Here is a 20,699-nt window from a genome sequence, read left to right as displayed (position 1 = left end):
TTAAACATGACCAGGAAAGTAAGAAGAGATGTCAGTGAAGCAAAACTCGCTTAAGTACCACTAATCTCAACTAGTTTCCTAGACATCATACTTAATTGTGTGAGTCTAGTGAGAAAGAGCTAAGACAATTGTCATTTATTGATTTGAGGCATAATTGCCATTACATAATTCTTGGAAAATAAAGACTATACTAATAAAAATCTGCGGCATTTTATCTTCATCGCCAGATTTAAAGTCTTCCATAACTCGATGTCTTGATCACCATTGATCAGGTACTCCATAAAACATAATGTAGAGGATGCTCTCTTGATTGAGGCGTATTGACGCAATATACATGGTCCCTAGGACCATTGGTGTTGGAATAGTGTTACCATGGCCAAAAGTGGCGCCATGGTGTCCAACCCCCAACGTCGTGACTCCTTTGGTCATGTATTTGCCAACTTTGGCGATTACTTTCATGAGCATGTTGATCATATGGATCATATCGTCCATGGCGACTTCTTCTAGCCATTGAACGGTGCTCATGGTAGCCATCTTGAGGTCTACCATATTTTTAATTCACAAATTCGTGGTTGTGCCTTTCCAACACATGCCATAGCTCCAATTAGCTTATGGAAATTTGTGACCCATCCTTCATTGATTAAGATTCAATAGAATTCAGAGAAACTTAATTCAATGACGAGGAAGGTATTTAGGGTTTTCTCAATCAATTGTTCTTCTGTGATAGTTTTTCACAGGCATGCATCAATGATCTGATGCGGAGAGCTTCCGAACAATATTTCATAACTCTTATCAAAGTTAGAGAAGCAGAGATAAATATTCCATCATGCTTCTAAGTTCGAAAAATTGTGAATATTGCTAAAACGTTCACGAAGCGCTACCCAAAGGTTTCTAGCGCTATCCTCATTCATGTACTCAAACTGGAATGTACGTCATCTCCATATGACGTTTCATTAGGGTAAGTGCCCTAGAATTATCTATCTCAGTTTGAAAGTTTTGAGCAGTTCCTTCAGAACATGGCTCTTGGATTGTGGGCAATAAATCAAGGGCAATTAGGTGGAGTTCAACATTATGAGCCCACATGACTATCCCGTGCTCGTAGAATCCAATGGAGTAAAATCAAGCTCATTCAAGTTTGATATCCTAAAAAAGGAGAAACAAGAACGGATTAGTTTTGGAGTCAATGTTTCCACAAAAACTAATATTAAGATTTCTGAGCCTTAATGCTACCAAGAAATCGATTTCCAAGAAATTTGGATTAGACCTAAATAATGATGTTGATATGGTCAGATTTTCATGCTCATGGACGCTCTTGGTCCGTAGCTTATGAACACTCTTAGTTCATTTAGCGTGAATCCCCACAATTCCGCTTATTAAATAATCGAACTCATGTTCGTATATGGAAAATCCTACAACAAATAAAGAAATTTAAAAGACAAAAAAGCAGGAACTTTAATCACAAAGACTTACTTGTTGAAATTCGGAGCAGATTCACTTCTGAACAGCTCCCACTTAGATTGGTGTACAGGTCTCAAAACAACTCCAATATAGCTGAAATTTGGAGGTCAGATAGAAGAGACATAGATGAACAACTTTGATGAATAAATAATTTTTATGAGAGGTCCCAAACAGGACGTTTCGGGGAGTGCAAGCAGGCTGATCTGCACAGGAACGAGCGTGCTACTGTGCTGCAGGGGCAGCAGGCGTGCGGCAATGCTGTAGGGGCAGCAGGCGTGCGGAAATGCTGCAGGGGCAGTAGGTGGCACACGGGTACGCAAGGGCTGCAGGGGCAGCGCACAGCATGGCTAGCAAGGGCTAGGAGCTTGAGGCAGTTTTGGTGAGAAGAGTTTTCAGGTTTTTTGTTTTAGGGTTTTGGTTTTTGGTTTTTGGTTTCTAGGGCTCGTGCTGATAACATGTTTAAGTAAATTGGGATTGCAAACAGATTAATTAGAGAAATTGTGTGTTCTATTATTGATAATAGGAGCCCTTTATATAAGGATTTACAGAGTACATACAAGGTAATAGAATCTGAATACAATTAGGAAATCTAGAACCTTCTCCTATTATAACTCTAGAACTAAACCCTAATTTAAAGAGGCACACATAATGTCGACTTCCTTCAACAAATACAACTGAACGTTTATACTTTGCTGGTAAGTGGCAACTGTAGTTATCCATGCGCCCTTACCATGATTGCTCAAACATTGGAGTTTCTTTAACTGTTTATGAATAGTAAAAGAGTCATTGTTTCTGGTATTTTGTTCAAACATGGGGCTTGCTTCACTGTTTTCTGAATAGAGAGAAAGAAAAAGACGTTCTGGGCTACTCCCTCCCTCTACAAGCCTACGCTTGGTTTGAGTGAGTGAGATCTGTAACGGAGGAAGGAAGCTAGAGGTAGCTCGACTGAATATATATCTCAAAGATAGTGATGCTTTTGGCATTTGCGATTCCAATGATAGAACTACGTACTGTTTCCTTTTACCAGATCCCAAGGCACTCTTTGCCCTTTGTTTTACTTTATCAGTGCCACTGAAAAAAGCTAAAGCGTTTGCTAAATCCATGTGCTCCATGAAAGCTTGTGAAGCTGAAACTCTGCCTTTCATTTCCCCGAAGAAGAAAGGACGATTAGAGAACAAAAGGAAAATATTCTTCAATGAGATGCAGGGACAGAAATGGACGCTGGGACAGAATATCTAGGACTCTTAATTGGTGGTAATGGTGTCTGTGTGAATAAGGTTAGGACAAAGTGCATCGTTTCATTATCATTATGAATAATAAGGGCGGTGGAGAACTCTCTAACTTAAGCTTCTTTCTGCATGTGTTAAATTAATGCAAGCATCCCCTGCATGATTCTTTTGCAGAAGATCTTGCAGTTTTAAAAACTTTTAATTCTTCATGCAATTGCGGGTTTGGAATATTTTGTTGGGAATTTAATGTAGAAGTTCGCACGCTACCATATACTTCTCGTTTTAGTATTTTGCATTCTTTTGAGACAATTTGTCAAATATTTGGCTATTATACATGAAAAATAATGAAAACGTGTAAACCTTTGTAGCATATGTTTAGACCAAAACATATGCTACAAAGTGTTTTAATTTTACATGTTTTCATTATTTTTCATGCTAGTGTTTTTTATTTTTTTCCTTAGTTATTGCTTTAATCTCTCCTTGACACAATCCGTCAAAACTTTAGTTCTACACTTTGAAAACAATGAAACGTATGAAGTCATTAGACATTTTCGTAGCATATTTTGATCTTGCTCTAGAGGTGAGTTGTAAAAATTCGCACGCTAGTTTGTTTATCTTACTTAGTTGTTATTGTCTTAATCTCTTTGAGACAATTCGTCGATCCAACACCTTAATCTTATATGAAATGTAGAAATAGTAATATATAAATGAATATATATCAATCGAAGCAAGTGCGTTGATCGTACTAGTAATAAAAAACGAGGATCATATACCATGGATTTTTGCAAAAGTCGATTCTACTTCTAATAATTAATAATATGCATGCACCTACAATGATTTCTACTCGCACTGTACGTATATACGTGTTATTAGACCAGAGCAGCTTCCCTTCAAAAAATATAGACTCAAATAACCCAAAGAGGAAGAGAAAGAGAAAGAGGAAAGCAAAGGACTTGGGTGTTTTTCATGGCTGTATTGGTATAAAGTTAACCTTTGTCCCATAAAATCTGAATTGCTCCCAATTAAACGTTGTAAAGTATGAAATCCCTGCACTTTGTGAAGGAAAAACCGTGCTTTAATGTGCCTTTTGTTTTTCCACTTTCGTTACTCATAATTATGTTTTGATTCTTCTTCCTTTTGCCCTGCTTTTGTTCATAACTTCATATGTGGCGTTACGATCACACTGTGGTTCAATTTGAATCATCGATCGGGAGCACCATGAGGCTGTCTTAAGTTTTAGGTTAGTGAAACTAACTTTGAGGTTGTATATTATTATGAAACAGTTTTGGAATTCTTAAATGAATGGCGTTCCACAATAGAAGTTACTTATCCGTTGTGACAAATCGGACAAGGTGCAGACCTATTTGGGTGACTAGATCAGTAACTAGCCTCCGTCTCGGTCTACATGATTTCTCGTCGAGAGTTATTAACTATCTCGGATTTTGATCGGTGTTTATTCAACCAACTTATATAAACAAGAAATTGCAGTTAAGTGTTTAGGCAAGAGGGGAATGCTAGTCGATTTTTCCTTAAGAGGCACGAAATTGTTTTTTGATAGTGTATTAACTTATTATAACATCTTGTTTTGTTTGTATGGAGTTTACCTGCAAATATCAATTACACAAGGATTTCTTTTGCTTTGTGTATAGAATACTCGTCATACTCTAACATTGTGCTAATGTGAATCACCCATTGTCTCCAAGAAAAAAAAAAAAAGAGTATTTGAGAAGTTTTGAGCTCGATTTTCGTAATCATCTACCAACAATTATTAAAAATAATAATAATTTAAACTTATAAGTTTCTACCTTTAAAACAAACAAGTAAGGACTTTTGTATCGGAAAAAAAAAAAAAAAAAAGACTCTAGATTACCTTACCTAAAAATTCTTGAACTTTGATCATGAGGAAACAAAGGATAACGTTAAGATTATTTGAGTGCTTGCCTACAATTTCACGAGGAAATCAAGGATAATGTTGAAGATTAAATAAAATTTTCAAATATCGGTAATAATCAACTGAGAATTGAGCTGATTACGCGGGGATTCTCTTATTTAGACAATTAAGTCAACGGGCTGTAGGACTGGTGGGACCCACACAAGTCAGTGGAAACAAAAGCACCGTAAGATACAACAGATTTGGGGAGGAAGGAGAGGGGGGGGGGGTCAAAACAACAACCGCATCGGGATGCGTGTAAGACTCTACGGGTGTAATCCTACACGTGTCGAATGATGACTCGCCTTCTTTAACAACGGCTATTTCTTTCTTTATTTATATATGGATATATATTTGTGGCTTAGTCTTCTTTTGGGCCCCACTCTTTGACGGCCGTTACGATAAAGCCGTCCCTGCATCCAAAGGCTTCAAACTCAGGGGCAAAGTGAGAGAGCATGGAGCTTGGCTTTGGTTCTCGACTTTACTTGGAAGTTGGAAGTTGGAAGTTGGAACCACTCCCAATTTCTCATCTCCAAAGATAAGATGGTTAAGAAATTATAGTATTTACTTACTATTACAATTTGAATAGTGGATATATCATAATTACAATGTCAGTGAGCTGTGATCTGTTGATTATTTGAAATAACATATATAAAGTATGTTTAAATGTCACTAAAATCATAAAATAGGTGTGGTGAGGACAAAATTTTTGTGGTTTCTACTAAAAAAAAACATGACTGCATTATCAATGTGCAAATAAATAGTTTTATAGAAATAAAATGTTGGTGAAAGTCTTTAATAAGTTACAGGTTGGATATACACTAAACAAACTATGAAATTTTAAGCGTGTGTAAGTGAAAAAATAATCGAGGGGAATACGATATTGTCTGGTGTGTCACTTCACTCACTTGTGACCTTCTCTCCACATCATGGACTTTGTGCATCACAAATAGGAACACCATATTGGAAATTCATCTATTTAATAACTAGCCTTATTTTGTTGTATATTGGATTTGAGTTGGAGAAGCTATCGACATGCTGCATTACCCTAGAGTCAGTAGTTAGAGCAACTCCAATAGCTTCTCTGTAAATTTTGTATTATGGGGAAGCAAGAGTCAAAGTTTTAACCTCTGTTTATTCTCCTACTCTAATTTTACGACAATCTCTAAAATCTCCATAATTCCTCTTTAAAATTTTAGAGATTGTTGTAAATTTAAGGAATTTGTTGGAGCAAAAGAAACTCATTTTTCCTTAAGATAGAGAAAAATCAAAATATGGAGAATCTGTTGGAGTTGGCATGGTCCTAATAACTAAGTAACATTGTTAATAATACATGAGGTGTAATTAAGACTAAATATGCATGTAAATTACTAACTTCACATTTAATGTGGCACCTTATTATTGATTAACGTTGTCATTACGAGATAAGGTAACTCAATTAAAGACTTTATCCTCTACTTATAGCATTAATTTGATTTGATTCTGCCACAATTAGCCTTGAGCCCTTGATTGGATATTGATGCACCAAGATATAATCTGAAATATCTTTCCTAAATTTTCATGTGGTCCACTGGTCCAACTCCAAATCTTCAAATCTGTAAGGAACAATTTTGCTACCAGATAGAAATATCTGTAAAATGACTAGAATCAGTTGGGGGTCATTAATAATTCTTAATAAGGAAATATTTTTACTACCTTACCACATGTATTTTGTCACTAACCCTATATTGCAAAATTGCAGCTCAGAATCAGAAACTTTTCAAACAAAATGTCCCTCCACACAGTAAGAAAATGCAATGAATTGCAGACAATTTAGGATAAGAAATCCAAATCAGCAAGGGTGCAGCAAAACGTGAATCCATCCCTAAACGACAACTCACACAGTCTTCTTTTTCTGGGGGTTACAATACAGACTAAAGCTGAGTTCTTTCTCTCAGGAAGGAGTGAAAGATTCAATTTTTCAAAGTTGAAAACTTGAAAACTGAAATTGGGTGGAAGCAAAGAGGAAAAAAAAACACACACACACACAAAACAAGTACTAAAGAGCAGAGCCTATAAAATCAAAGTCTCACTTTAACAGTGTGTGTAGAGGAGGAAGAAGAGGAAGACCATTTCTCAAAAAGAGGAATAACAAAGGTCTCAATGGTGGGTCCTGCCCTTCAAATGTGTGACACAGACGGCAGTTTCATTCATTGAGAGAGAGAGAGAGAGAGAGAGAGAGAGAGAGAGTTTTCTCTCTGCCTCACTCTTTATTTAAATATCCCTTCTATTCTCTCTTTGATTTCTCTATTTAAAATTTTAAATCAAAAAGAAAGCTTTGATCTTTCTCTCTGTGTTGAACTCTGTGTGTTGCTCCCTCTAGAAAAAAAGAAGAGAAAAGAATTGTTTATGGTAAAGAAAGATGGGGGCTTTGTATTCTTATGGCAGTGTGAATTCTCAAGCCAAGCAAAAGTCTTCTCCTTCACACCTTTCAATCTCAAAAGCAATGAATTGAGAATCTAGGGTTTGACAGCACCAACTCCAACAAAGGTCTGTTCTTTTGCTTCTTTTCTTGCTATCTCAACTCCCAGTTTTGTCAATTTCTATGCTTGATTGTTTTGATTCCCCATCTGGGTTTTGTTCCTGTTGATCATTTCTTTCAGACCCAGTTGTTGATTTTGATCTCCTGGCCTCAAGTTTGATTCCAAAATCCATGGTTTGCTGGGAGAAATGGGATTCTGGCTATCTGGGTGTTTGTTTTATATGATGTGGGCTGTTAAGCATCCTATAAATTAACTAGGATTTTGAGAGCTTTTGGTATTTATGGTGTGTTTTGGTTGATTTTTTGGGCTTTTGGGATTTAGGGTAGAGGTTTTGATATGGAGGAAGTTGAAGAAGCTAACAAAGCTGCTGTTGCAAGCTGCCATAGAGTTTTGAATCTGTTGTCTCAGCCACAAGATCAAGTTCAGTTTAGGAATTTAAAGGCGGAAACTGGGGAGGCTGTGTTTAGGTTCAAGAAAGTTGCTTCTCTTCTCAATACTGGTTTGGGTCATGCTAGAGTTAGAAAGCTCAAGAAACTTCAAATCCCTTTTCCTGAAAGTGTCCTCTTAGATAATCCTAATTGTACAACAGACCATCACTCTAAAAATCCTCATTTTCTTCAATCTAGATTTGCTGAGAACCCAACTCAAGATTTGAGTTTAAATGTTAGAAATTCCCTAAGTTTGGGAAACCCCTCTTTGGAATTGAGTACTAATGGGAAAACCCCAATTCAACTACAACAAGCACTTCCAGCGCACTATCACTTCCTTCAGCAGCAACAGCAGCATCAACAACAGCAGCAGCAGCAGAGGCTATTGCTTCAGCAGCAGCATATGAAACAACAAGCGGAAATGATGTACCGGAGGAGCAATAGTGGCATAAACCTCAACTTTGATAGCTCTAGCTGCACACCCACAATGTCATCTACAAGGTCCTTCATTTCTTCCTTGAGCATAGATGGAAGCGTGGCTAACTTGGAGGGTAACTCATTCCATTTGATTGGAGCTCCTATCTCTTCTTCGGATCAAAATTCACAACATAAGAGGAAGTGTTCCGCGAGGGGGGATGACGGCAGTGCAAAATGCGGTAGCAGTGGTAGGTGTCACTGCTCAAAGAAGAGGTTGGATTTGCTTCCCTTTTCTTCTACCTGGTTCATTTAAAACTATTTACAGCTTGCCGTGTCTGTTTTTCCTCTGTTGAGGGGCAGTTAGATTTGTTTTTCAATCATTTTTCATTGATGGTGTTCTATTAGCAGGAAACATAGGGTGAAAAGATCAATTAAGGTGCCTGCTATTAGTAACAAACTAGCAGATATCCCTCCTGATGATTATTCATGGAGGAAGTACGGCCAGAAGCCAATCAAGGGATCTCCTCACCCTAGGTATAATACATATCTGTATTTTGAATGGGAAGTTGATGATATGTGATTCATACAAATTGCTGCCAGTGCTTTACGTAATTTACAGTTTTGGAACTTTGCAGCTAACATGAATGCTAGAAATTTATAGGAAATTAGGAGCTTGAAATATAAGAGACGATATTATGTTTGAACATTAATTGCTGGTGAATGTTAGTGTGTTTTATTTTTGATTATTCACTAACATAATAGGTAGTGCATGTCTCCAACAAAAGATTACTTAGTATGGTTGATCCATAGGATTGTGATATCTTTTATACAGTTTTAAAAAAAAATAATAATAATTAGGATATCTTGGCAAACAGCTATCATCTTCTGGGTTGGTGTGTTTTTTGTATTCTGCAAGTTGATGTCATTGGTTGTTTCATTAGATGTAATGGAATTACCTTGCCTGTACTTTTTTGATGTAGCATGTTAGTTATGACCTAACGTTCACTAGAAAAACATTCTTGTGTCAAGTGGTTGAAGTGTCTCTGATTGTTCCTCTGTTGGTGAGAAAGAAGTACATGTTTCTTTGCCATCTTGAATATTGCAGTATTCTTACTTTGTAATGATGGTTCATGACTTTAAGATTCTAATAATCTGATTCCTTTTCCTTTATTATTACTTTTTAATATTTTCCTCCATATTCTCAGCAAATCCAGTTTACGGTCAAGATCTGTTGAAAGAATCAAATTTGGAATACATTTGATTGATATTTGATAATGCTTGTTTATGCACTTTTTGATTTTATTGAGAACTACTACGCTTTAGAGGGCAGTTTAAACTTCCGAGAATTTATTTAACTATGAAGCTACTCTTTAACTTGTGCAGGGGATACTATAAATGTAGTAGCATGAGAGGTTGTCCAGCGAGGAAGCATGTGGAGAGATGCTTGGAAGAACCTTCCATGCTTATCGTCACCTATGAAGGTGAACATAACCACCCGAGGATACCATCACAATCCACAACGACGTAAAATACACAGAGAGCTTCATCAAGCTCAAGCCCAGCACAACTTATTAAACCATATCTATGACGGGCTTGAGATGCTCCAGTACATATTTTGCATGGTTTGAGCATGGCATACAATCGGTGCAGTTTTTACGTCTTTGGGCAGTTGGGTATTCGAGCATTTTGGCCATTTGGCAGCAGGCAATGGAACCCCATGGTGGACTATGGAAGGAGTTTGTAAAACTGGTCAACTTTTAAATCTCTTTTCATGTTTTTTAGCAAGCAATGCTTTAAACAATTTAGGGTTTTTGAAATTAATGGAATGCCTTTCATGTGGTACTTCTTGTCTTCTTATTTGGTTAACAGCCTCTAGTTTTCTTTCTTGGTGGTCCTTCTGGTATTCAAATTCCTGAAAGCAATCATGTGACTTTGGGGGCAAAGAGTTATCTTGAATAGTTTAGGCAGAGAGGCAAGTAGTCTGATTGGATGAATTAGAAGCCAAGTCATAGAGATTGTCAGATTGTCCAACTCAAAATTGGTAGCCAAACTTGTCACCATTTACTGTTTCTTTCAAGGTTTTTGATCGGAAAGTGTACGAGAAGTTACTGGGTTTGGTGACAAATGAGGGGACCAAGGGGCAATCATTCATTGTCTTTGTGATATCTTATTATTCCTTCATTAGAATCAAATCCAACCATTTTGTGATCTTCGGGTCCAAATTCCATAATGTCTTTAAAACTAGATGAAGAAATATTCTCCTTCACCTAATTGATGGGATTGGTAGAAGTATATATTCATTATCAGGGTTGTTGAGAATTTAGGACCTTGTTAAAAAGAACTGGTATCTCAATCTGGAACAAAGATTTCATTTGGGTCTTTACTTTTCTTTGATGGGGTAAAGAAATGGATGCAATAATTTTGGTTACTACATGTGGCACTGCACAGAAGATTGAAAATCACCATTGAGATTTTGTATTCAATAAATCAACTGTATGGGACTCCCAAGTCAAAAGGCGTGTTGTAGTAGTCAATGAGATGATTTAAGATTGTCAATGGCGTTGCTGCAACATTTTTCAAACCTCTGATTTTTAGTTCACGAGTACCAATCAAAGGAAGACTGTCTGTTACATGATTACGCAAAGAATGTATAGTTTTCTGGTGTTGGTTTTTTGACAATGTAGGTTTTATAAATTGTTTCGGTGAGAACTAATAATAAGTGTGCTAAAGTAATACAGACAGAGGGATCCGTAATGGGAACCCACTTATGTGGCATCGTTAAAATCTTATCTGGAAAAAGCTTGTTGGAAGAAAACCCTATGGGAGGTACATTGACATCCTAAATTCATCATCGGAGGTAATGCTAGGGGGCCTGTCACACCAAACTCTATTCTCTGTACTAGAGTTAGAGGCTTCATATTGAGCCAAACTGTAGCACCATTGGTGCCTCTACTGATATACCCAATTGAAACATATTGGAAAATCCAGAAGAACAGCTTTGGTATCCTAGGCCATGCATCCCACAGGTAAAAGTCAAGTGCAGGCATTAGAGCAACTCCAACAGATTTTGATTTTTTTCTACTATAGTGAAAAATGAGTCTCTTTTGCTCAAACAAATTTCCTATAACTATCCCTATTTTAGAGAAAGTAAAGAAAGAGAAAACCAAATTTTTTATATTTACAGCAATCTCTAAAATTTTAATGAATAATATGGAGATTTTAGAGATTGCTGTAAAATATGGAATTTGTTGGAGTTCGTGAAGAAAAAGATGCTAAAGCTTTCACTTTTGTTTCCCTATTATACAGAAATTATAGAGAAACTGTTGGAGTTGCTCTTAGCATTACTATGTGTATATCTTTCTATTCTGGACTTGGGGACAGGATAAACATCATTGTACAAAATTGTCTAAAATTTTCATAAGATTGTTGAAATCTGATTTTGAGCATCTTACTCAAAAGTTTCACAAATTTCCCTTGATATTACCATTTCCAACAATGTTTAGTACTCCCAAAGTCAGAATAGTGCGGCTGCATTCTTTCCTTTGTTAGAACAATCTCATCATCCCAAGAAAAGAAAAAGAATAAAACCATAAATAAAGAAGGAAAGCTGAAAGCTCCTCATGTGGTATTTTATTGAGCTGGGCTTCAGCAATTAAATCTCAGCCCAATGTCAGTAGGCCTCGATATAAGAAAAAGAAGAGAATAGACCACCCGATTACCCGATAGCAAAGGTGAATCGGAATTTAGGGACCAGACAAAAACTGGAGGAGAAGAGTGCTTCAATAATGGACTCCCTCCCATAATAGAACTCCAGCATTGCAATTTGTGATGAAGAAGGAAACAAAGAAACAAAGAAGACTTGTGTTGTTGTATGATGTAAATGGGACAAAGTGGTGTTAGGATCGATATAGCCGAAGGCAGCATGGTTCTATACTTCTATATAGATCAGTCTTAGTAAAGTAAGAAAGGAAACCAGTTTCAAGCTCCAAACCACCAAACCTGCACAGTTGCATCCATCCCTAAACTCTAGGTTTTCTCTTGGATAGCAATAATAATGGTGTCATCCACCGTAAAATTGAGCAACATATAGTAACAACTGATTCCGAAAGAAGTATCTTTGGCTGGCTGTTCGGAGCGGTTAATCATCATAACCAGACAGTGCAGCTTCCGCAGCTTCGCGTCGTCGGTGGATGGGTCCGCGATAATCTCCTGGGAAGAGTTACTGGAGCACATTGTGATTGCTTTGGAGATTGTCTTGGCCACGAGACTACATACGTACGTATGTATATCCCTTCATGCTATCATTATTTAAGAAACTTTAAAGTTTAGGTCGAATTCAAGAAACCAATCGTGTTAAAATGAGGTAACCTCCTTTATTGGTTGAAATTTGTTTCTAGTAGTATTGTAGTAGAAACAATCTAAACAAGATCATCTATAAGAACAATCCTAATTATATTTGTGCAAGATTCATCCATGCATAACCTTAAAAAGGATAGTTGATGTTTTTTGTAACATAAGGAAATGGATATTTGTGCACGAGAATAAGGCATGTAAGTGGATATGAGACGACATTGTGTGCGTGAATGAACATGGAGCGCATTAATGAATATAGGCGGCTGCGTGAGTGATTGTTGGACACGTAAAATGAATTGTAAGATGATCTTGATTTTGGAATGCAATAACTTATTACTCTACTTGCAGAAAAAGTAATCGGATAGAGCTGTGCTATTCTAGTTTAATTTCTCATACATTGAGGATACAAATTTATGTAATAGTCATGCTTTGTATCATTAGTAAATTTTTTTGTATATGATGAATCAGGATTGATATTCCTATTATATTAGGACTAGTAAACCTTTATGGGAAGGTGGCTAGTTTTGTTTGTCTACTCAAGTACTTGGTCCCTGCTCTAGCTTTGTATCAAGCATGCATTATTCTCTGCCCACTAAGAGATAGGTCATGGAAGAAGCACTAAGATTCGACCATACCTATAGTACTAGTCATCAGATTAGTATTAAATTCCACAATCTTCATTCTCTATGCAAGTAAGTTGGTGTTCTTAATTTTGAGCATATATAACACATTTACACATAAATATTAAGATACATGAATATGAGAAGTACGAATGATTATGGGATGGGACCGTGTGAATGAATATAGATCGTTGACAAATATGGGGCCCGCTGGAGTTGAGAGTAAATATGATGCATGCAAATGATTATGGGATGCGTGGTATATAATTATGGGCACATGAATGAACAAGAGCGGCCAAGTAATATAGGGCACGTGTCGATAATAAATTAAAATATGGTACGCACGAAAAGATTACGGGATGCGTGATGGATATCGGGCACGTGAAAATGATTACGAAGCGTATTAAAGAAAATGAGGTGACCAAGGGTACGTAAATTTATTCTAAAAAGGCAGAAATATCACTTTGGTCATCGAACTATGACTCGCTCGACACTTTGGTCATCCAACTTTTAAAAACTTCATTTTGGTCATCGAACTTTATCATCGCATATCACTTTGGTCATTCCGTTTGTTTTTTCTGTTAACTCCAAGGGTATTTTGGAGATTTAAAGTTTTACTCATCATTTTTTTAACTTAATCCAACTTTTTCCGCCTAAACATAAAACTCCATCCAATTTTGCCAACTTTTCCCTCCTTTTATGATTCCTTGATTTACTAAATCAATATTTTTCTTCCTCTTATATTCCCTCCCTTTGAATCATTCTCTGACTTGATTATTTTTCTCTGTTGTATGCTTTGATTACTGATGATGAATGCATGAATAAAAGGAGGGAAAAGTTGGCAAAATTGGATGAAGTTTTATGTTTAGGCGGGGAAAATTGGATTAAGTTATAAAAATGGTGGGTAAAACATTTCATCTCCAAAATACCCCTAGAATTAACAGAGAAAACGGAGAAAATTGACGGAATGACCAAAGTGATATACGGTGATATAGTTCGATGACCAAAATGAAGTTTTTAAAAGTTGGATGACCAAAGTGTCGAACGAGCTATAGTTCGATGACCAAAGTGATATTTCTCCCTTCTAAAAAAAAAAAAAGGGTACGTAAATTGATTATGGAGCGCATTAGGGGGTATGGCGCGTGCAAATAAATATAGGTGAACACAATATAAACCAAGGCCCGTGCATGCACCACGATCTAAATGAATTGAAATGACTTTTTTTTTGGTCTAATGAATGAATTGAAATGACAAGTGATCATATTGGATCATGATTTGAACCAGTTAGGCTATACTTGATCGAGGAAAAAAAAAACTTGATCAACGTACTTAATCGTTTTGTTCACCTATTAGGCTATTAGTATGGAGCTGCATTAAAAGCTTAACACATATTTATACCAAGCTCAACACAGACCTTCTAAGAGAGGAACAAATTAATAGAAACTTAAATCATAATATATATATATATATATATGCAACAGAAAATATTGAAAGGTTACACTTGCATATAGTTAAAAAAAAAAAAAAAAAAAAAAAACTTTGTCCTCTCTCATAACTTTGTCAATGGGTAGCAAATACGGAAAATTCTACGATACTGGGGTATCCCATACTGTGTGTTTGGTAAATATTTGTGACTGTTAGATCGGTAATATATCCAATGGTCATGGATATTCGAAAATAGTTGACCTATTTAGAAAGTAACCTCATTTTTTTTTTAAAGAGAACGAACGCGCTTCAGTTCGCTATCTCAATCTCAGTCTCACCCTTACAGCCTCAATTTACCGTCTCTCTCAGTTCGTCACCGTGCCTCCGAGGTCGGGCCTCCGTGCGCGGCGCTCCTCTGCTTCATTGTGCCACCACGACACACTCTCTCTGTCTCTCTGTCTCTCTCTGTCTCTCTCTCTCTCTCTCTCTCTCTCTCTCTCTCTCTCTCTCTCTCTCTCTCTCTCTCTCTCTCTCTCTCTCTCTCTCCCTGTGTGTGCGACTCTGCCTCAGTCTCCCTCTACTCCACCGCTCCCCTCACTCCACGTACTGCTCCTCCAATCCTCCTTCAGCCTCCAGCCCACGGGTTCTCCATGTAAGTTCTTGTTCTTCACTTTTTCCAATCTTCTTATTAAATAAATTGAGAATCTGGGATTATGGGAATTATTGAACTGAGGTTGAATTGGAAAATTGAAATTTGAAATTTAGAATTGGTATTGTTTATTAGTTCTATGATTACTGATAATCAATTTATTTATGTCTTACTGATATCAAATTCCAATTCTTCAACCACTCATTTCAACTACTACAATAAGCAAGGCCTAACACACAAACACTATTTATTCTATAATAATTTCATTATGTATGTATCTAAACTCCCTAATATGTTAGACCTAAACTCATTCATCAGGGAACTTTGAAATTCAAGCTTTCATTTTTCCAAATTACACCTCAATTTTGCCACGAGTTTTCAAATTTCCATAATTAAGCTACTGAAAAACTTAATTACTGATACAAACCACAGTAAGAAAAAAGGGAAAATTTTTACCTGTTTGGGATCACCTAGAAGATTAAGACTGGCTAAGTACCGATCCTCCAAAGCCTATCTCCTCCGTTTCTTACAATATATGGAGAAGTACCCGTCTCAATCTTCCTCCACCAGCTCTTTCCACATCGCCGTAGATAGAGTCCCCAGAGCAGCCCCAAATCCCGTTGATACAATCAGAATGCAAAGCTTCGCCGGCCGCTTCCTCTACAATTGCGTCACCGGAGATGATGATCCGGGAACCGCACCAGATAGTGTGCTCAGAGACTTCGGAATCCAAAGCCAGAAGGGCAACGACCCAAATCAGAATCTGAAACAAGCAAATCAGAATTGTAAACCCTAAAACCCAAATCAAAACTCTAACTCTAAATCAAAATCAAATCATTATGAAAAATTGGTGAAGTATGAATCATTGAGATGAGCCCATGTCACAAAAATGGTTCTTATGAAACCCAAATGCAAACTGATATGAACTTGAAACCCCAAACTATGAAACCCAAAAAAATATAACCTAGAAACCCAAATTTCAGTCAGACATTGAACTAGGCTTAAGTTTCGAAACCTTACCCAATCTTTGATGAAGCGACCGAGAGAGTGCGTGGATGAGACTATGAGAGAGGGGAAGAGACTCTGAGAGAGCGAGAGAGGCCAAGAGGAGCTGAAAATGAGATGAGAGAAAATGATGAAAAATGTTGTAAAAAAACGTCCTCTTTGTGGTAATTACAAAGTCTAGGACCAAATTTACTGGTTTATGAACAGTTTTACAAACTTGAATACGAATGTGTTGTCCGAGTAGTAAATCTTCATATTTCATACTAAATAAAGCATGTGTCGTCATTCATGTAATAGAGTTCTCGATTGTTGGGTGGTAATTTGTGTAATGTTCCCCATTGAGAAAATATATAATTACATCACTAACAACGAATATTACGAATATAAGGACAAATGATGAAAAATGTTGTAAAAAATGTTCTATTTGTGGTAATTACAAGGTCTAGGACAACATATATCAGTTTATGAACCATTTTACAAAATTGATGATAAATGTGTTGTCTGAGTGGTAAATCTTCATATTTCACACTAAATAGGGCATGTGTCCTCATTCACGTAATAGAGTTCTCGATTGTGTAATTGGGTGGTAACTTGTGTAATGTTCCTCGTTGAGAAAATAATTACATCGCTGACAACGATTATTACGAATATAAGGACAAATGATGAAAAATGTTGTAAAAATGTTTTGGTTGTAGTAATTACAAGTTCTAAGACAACATCTACCAGTTTATGAACAATTTTACAAAATTGACAACAAATGTATGTGTTGTACAAGTGAGAAATTTTCATATTTCATACCAAATAGAGCATATGTTCTCATTCACGTAATATAGTTCTCGATTTTGTAATTGGGGTAAACCTTTTGGTAATTACTTCATTTAGGACAATATTTACAAATATATGGACAATATTACAAATTGATGAAAAATGTGTGCTTAAAAAGGTAAACCCTCATAATAGACCAAAATATGCTCGAGTCTTCAATGTTGTAATGTGGTTCCTTATTTGATAAACAATATTATTCAATCAATAAAAAAGCTCCAACTATACTATTTACATGTTTGACCACTGAATTACGATAACTACTACAATTGTGATCGTAAATGGTAATTTTAGTTCCATTCGGTGTAATTAATATATTCACGACCTCCGTTACGTGTTTTGAACGATGTTACTTATATAACAACAAATGTGTTGTTAAATTGATAATTTTTATTTTTTTAAAATTGCCATGTGTCAAAATTTGAATGGGTAGGTTACCATCATATTAACTTGTTTTATATTAAAAAAATTAATTTAAAAAAAGGTGTGTGATGGGGGTACTGTAGCTTGTCTCAGCAAATACATAACTGTTCGTGTTAGAGAAGACAATTAAGGCAATCATCCTATTCGATCAGAAACTAGGTTGAATCCATAAATGTGATGTCCGAAGCGATTTTTCCCTGTAACTAATATCACAGAATTTGCCAAACTTTCTCTCGATCTTTCCATCCTTCATGTGAAAAATACCTAAATCCATGTCCTCAATACGAGGGACAAACATATAATGATTCATGAAGTATATGCAATTTCCCTTGCATCCTGAATACTTTGAGGTCTCAACAGAGAAAGAAGAACTACAGCAACCCAAGAACAGGGTTCTATTTCCCAAGCTTTATGTCCGAGCTCCACCATGATTTGCCATTACCAAATGGGACCTCAAAGATCCTAAACCCAGTAGTTAAATTCTCCGCGTACTTATTGCCAAAACATAAAACCGCCAATAGTGTCCCTGCTGATTCCACTAGATATATGTAGTGAAGATTAGGACGTCCAAGAATTTCCCCAGGCATATCTGGAGCAACAATCCTCATATGCTTAGATACAGTCCCCAGCCATCCTAATGAAGAATAACAGAGTTTGTTCTCGGTTTCCGGCAGATATAGTTTGCAGATCTTACCTGTTCTGAAGTTGTAAAACATACGGATTGCAGAAGCCTCCTTCTTCGAAAGGATGAGGAAAGGAGCTTGATGCGTTGGTCCTAGTCGTTTGCTATTGAACACTTCCCTGGTCGCAACTGATCTCCATGATTTGCAAACTGCACCAAAAGAAGTAAAATCCTCTAACGAAAGCATTCAATTGGCGAGACAGGTTATTGTCTTGAGGGAGCTGTGACCAGTCGGCCATAAAGATCGACGTCAATTTGACTCCAACTCTCAAAGATGATGCACACACCAGATCTTGGGAGTTCAAAATTATAAATGGCCGGAGAACTTTGAGATCAAGTGACACTTCGGCCTGTTGATCATGTGCTATATGTACTTTACCTGCAGATTCTCCTTTTTCTTAAGAGTTCAAAAATATTCGTAAAGATTTGTTTAATTAACCCGAAGAGGTCATATATAAGAATAATCAAAACAGTTCTGAACGTTCATGTAAGACGAGGGATTGAATGTGTCAGGTGAAAGATTACGAGGTGCATGAAATGATAAATGATCGCGTTGAATCATGATTAATTTGAACCGCGCGCTTAATCTTTCAGAACAAAAAAGAGCTCAACTTAACCGTTTCGACGTATACAGCTGCATCTCAGATTCGATCTTAATTAAACCAAAATGATGTACGTATGAAATCAGGGTAACAAATTTCATCCATGTCAGTTACCGAATCATCATCAATCAATTTTCCGATTTGAAGGATCATAATCAGTTTTTTTTAGAATTAAGGATTGGAACTAACAGATTCCATTTTTTATAATATCATAGAGAAGAAACTGAAACAGATTTAACCTTTTTACCAGGTCGTTAATTAAACCTTTTTTTTTTTTTTTTTAACTTTGAGCCCGCCCGCCCTAAACCGCTATTCCATTTTGTTTTTACAAGAAGAGATCTGTATAGACACTGTGGCTGTGGGGAAATTAAAAAAAAAAAAAAAAAAAAAAAAGGAACTAAATATAACCGCTAGGGGCAAATATGGAATTTAGCACGGACCTCTCCGGCGGCGGCTCAGAAAGACGGCGCCGGAAGATTCAGATCAAACTGGAACGGCTTCTTCCTGCTCTCCGCCGCCAACTTCATCTTCTTCTCCTGCTCGCTCACCACCGGGCCCAAATTCTCCAGCTTGTAACCCTTATACTCCGACCTCACCGGAGCCGCCGGCGCCGGAACAGGGTCGTTCTTGCGCACCGGAGGGGTCCAGAGCACTTCCTTGCCCCCGATCAAGAGCGCGTGCTGCTTCGGCGGAGCCGGATTCTCGAAGTTCGTCTTGGCCCTTACGCCGCGGAATCCCCGAGCTGCGGCGTCATAGGCACGCGCCGCTTCCTCAGCAGTGTCAAAGGTCCCGAGCCACTTGCGGGACTTGGTCCAGGGATCGCGAATCTCCGCGGCGTATCGGCCCCACGGCCGCTTCCTCACGCCACGGAAACTCCCCTCCTTGGACGACCTCGACCTCCGACCTCCGCCGCCGCCTTTCGCGGGCTCCTCCTTCTCCTTCTTCATTTCGCCGCCATCCTGGGCCGCCTTCTTCTTCATCGCGCCTCTGACGTGCGCCGACCTCATCGCGCCCCTGGAGGCCTTAGCCGGCGGCGGCGGAGGAGGATCGGCGGCGAGGGAGTGGAGTGAGGTGTGCATTGCGTCGAGCGCCATGAGGAGCGAGTGGAGTGTGAGAGTGAGAGTGAGAGTTTTAGGGTTTGGGATCTGGGGGAGTATTTATAAGGAGGGAGACAGGGCTGGATTGCTGGGATAACGCCGACACCTTTGGCTTGAGGAAATTAATAATTTTTTTAATTATCCATTTACTAAAAATAAATAAATTATGAAATGGTAAAAAATTAGAGAAATAATTTGTTGCCTTTTTCTCCGGGTCTAAGAGAGGCAACGACTTATTGATAAATGCGTTTTGACTCATTAATTTTGCTGCGGGGCATAGATTTGGTGGGCTATAATAAAGTGTGCTTTTTTTCTAAATGACTGTGGACCAAAGTTCTATGTGGTAGCCTTTGTAGGTTCCAAAAGCACCTACATTATCCTCTAGGCTTCAACCTTCCCACATTTTTTTTTTTTTTTTGTGGGTATGGAGTATGGACAAACACTAAAGCGTAACTAAAGGAAAGTAGTCATGTTACTTCCATATAAAATGGCCGTATACGTTCCTCAATAAGTTGGCGTTTAGTCCTTATTTTTTGTTGTTGGGTCAATTGCATATGCATCATCTTTTTCACGCTTTATTATCGTGATTTGTAAGTCAGTTTGATGGTGATATTTATTATCGTATAGTGATGGACTGAAATTTCTAAAAATAATTCTAATTAATAATTTTTACTTAAAAATCAATTGTACTCACGAATTTGTTATTCAGCTGTGCAGCCCGTGCTTACTAGTTGTTGAATATAAATTCAATGGTATAAAATAATGAGTAATTAATTAAAAATAAATTTATTTAATCATTATTCTCTGCCGTTACATTAACATCTTAGTGTTGTTGAATATGAATTGTTCTATCCAAAAAGAAAAAAGAACACCAATTGTTGGAGAGTGGTATCAATCAAGATTTCTAATCTCAGCTTGTTATTAATTAGTGTTGATTTTTATTTTGAGTATTACCAAAATAATATGTGCTAATTAATGTGATAAATTTGTAAGGCAACAAAAGCTGTCTCCCACCGGAGAGTCAATATGGGGTTGAG

At 37.3% G+C, this 20,699-nt stretch overlaps 2 protein-coding genes across 4 annotated transcripts; one reads left to right on the top strand and one right to left on the bottom strand.

The window, feature by feature from the left end:
• Positions 1 to 6,798: 6,798 nt before the first annotated feature.
• LOC112172138 (probable WRKY transcription factor 21) lies at positions 6,799 to 9,841 on the top strand. 3 transcript variants are annotated; one of them, XM_024309344.2, is made up of 4 exons: positions 6,799 to 7,146; positions 7,461 to 8,257; positions 8,390 to 8,518; positions 9,368 to 9,841. In XM_024309344.2, exons 2-4 carry the CDS (start codon positions 7,476 to 7,478, stop codon positions 9,510 to 9,512), a joined length of 1,056 nt encoding a protein of 351 aa, XP_024165112.1. In that variant the 5' UTR covers positions 6,799 to 7,146; positions 7,461 to 7,475; the 3' UTR covers positions 9,513 to 9,841. The 3 variants fall into 3 exon arrangements, with proteins under 3 accessions (XP_024165112.1, XP_024165111.1, XP_024165113.1); XM_024309343.2 differs by having other exon boundaries at positions 6,803 to 7,146; positions 7,260 to 8,257; XM_024309345.2 differs by having other exon boundaries at positions 6,815 to 7,146; positions 7,260 to 8,257; positions 8,393 to 8,518.
• A 9,017-nt stretch (positions 9,842 to 18,858) lies between these two features.
• On the bottom strand, positions 18,859 to 19,693 carry LOC112174493 (ethylene-responsive transcription factor 3). Its single transcript, XM_024312267.2, has one exon. The coding sequence runs from the start codon at positions 19,657 to 19,659 to the stop codon at positions 19,021 to 19,023; it is 639 nt and encodes a 212-aa protein (XP_024168035.1). The 5' UTR covers positions 19,660 to 19,693; the 3' UTR covers positions 18,859 to 19,020.
• Positions 19,694 to 20,699: the final 1,006 nt, after the last annotated feature.

Source organism: Rosa chinensis, chromosome 6 (genome assembly GCF_002994745.2).
Source record: "Rosa chinensis cultivar Old Blush chromosome 6, RchiOBHm-V2, whole genome shotgun sequence".
Classification (NCBI taxonomy): Eukaryota; Viridiplantae; Streptophyta; class Magnoliopsida; order Rosales; family Rosaceae; genus Rosa; species Rosa chinensis.
The sequence above is the reverse complement of the archived record's forward strand: the minus strand, read 5'-3'. Positions and strand labels throughout refer to the sequence as shown.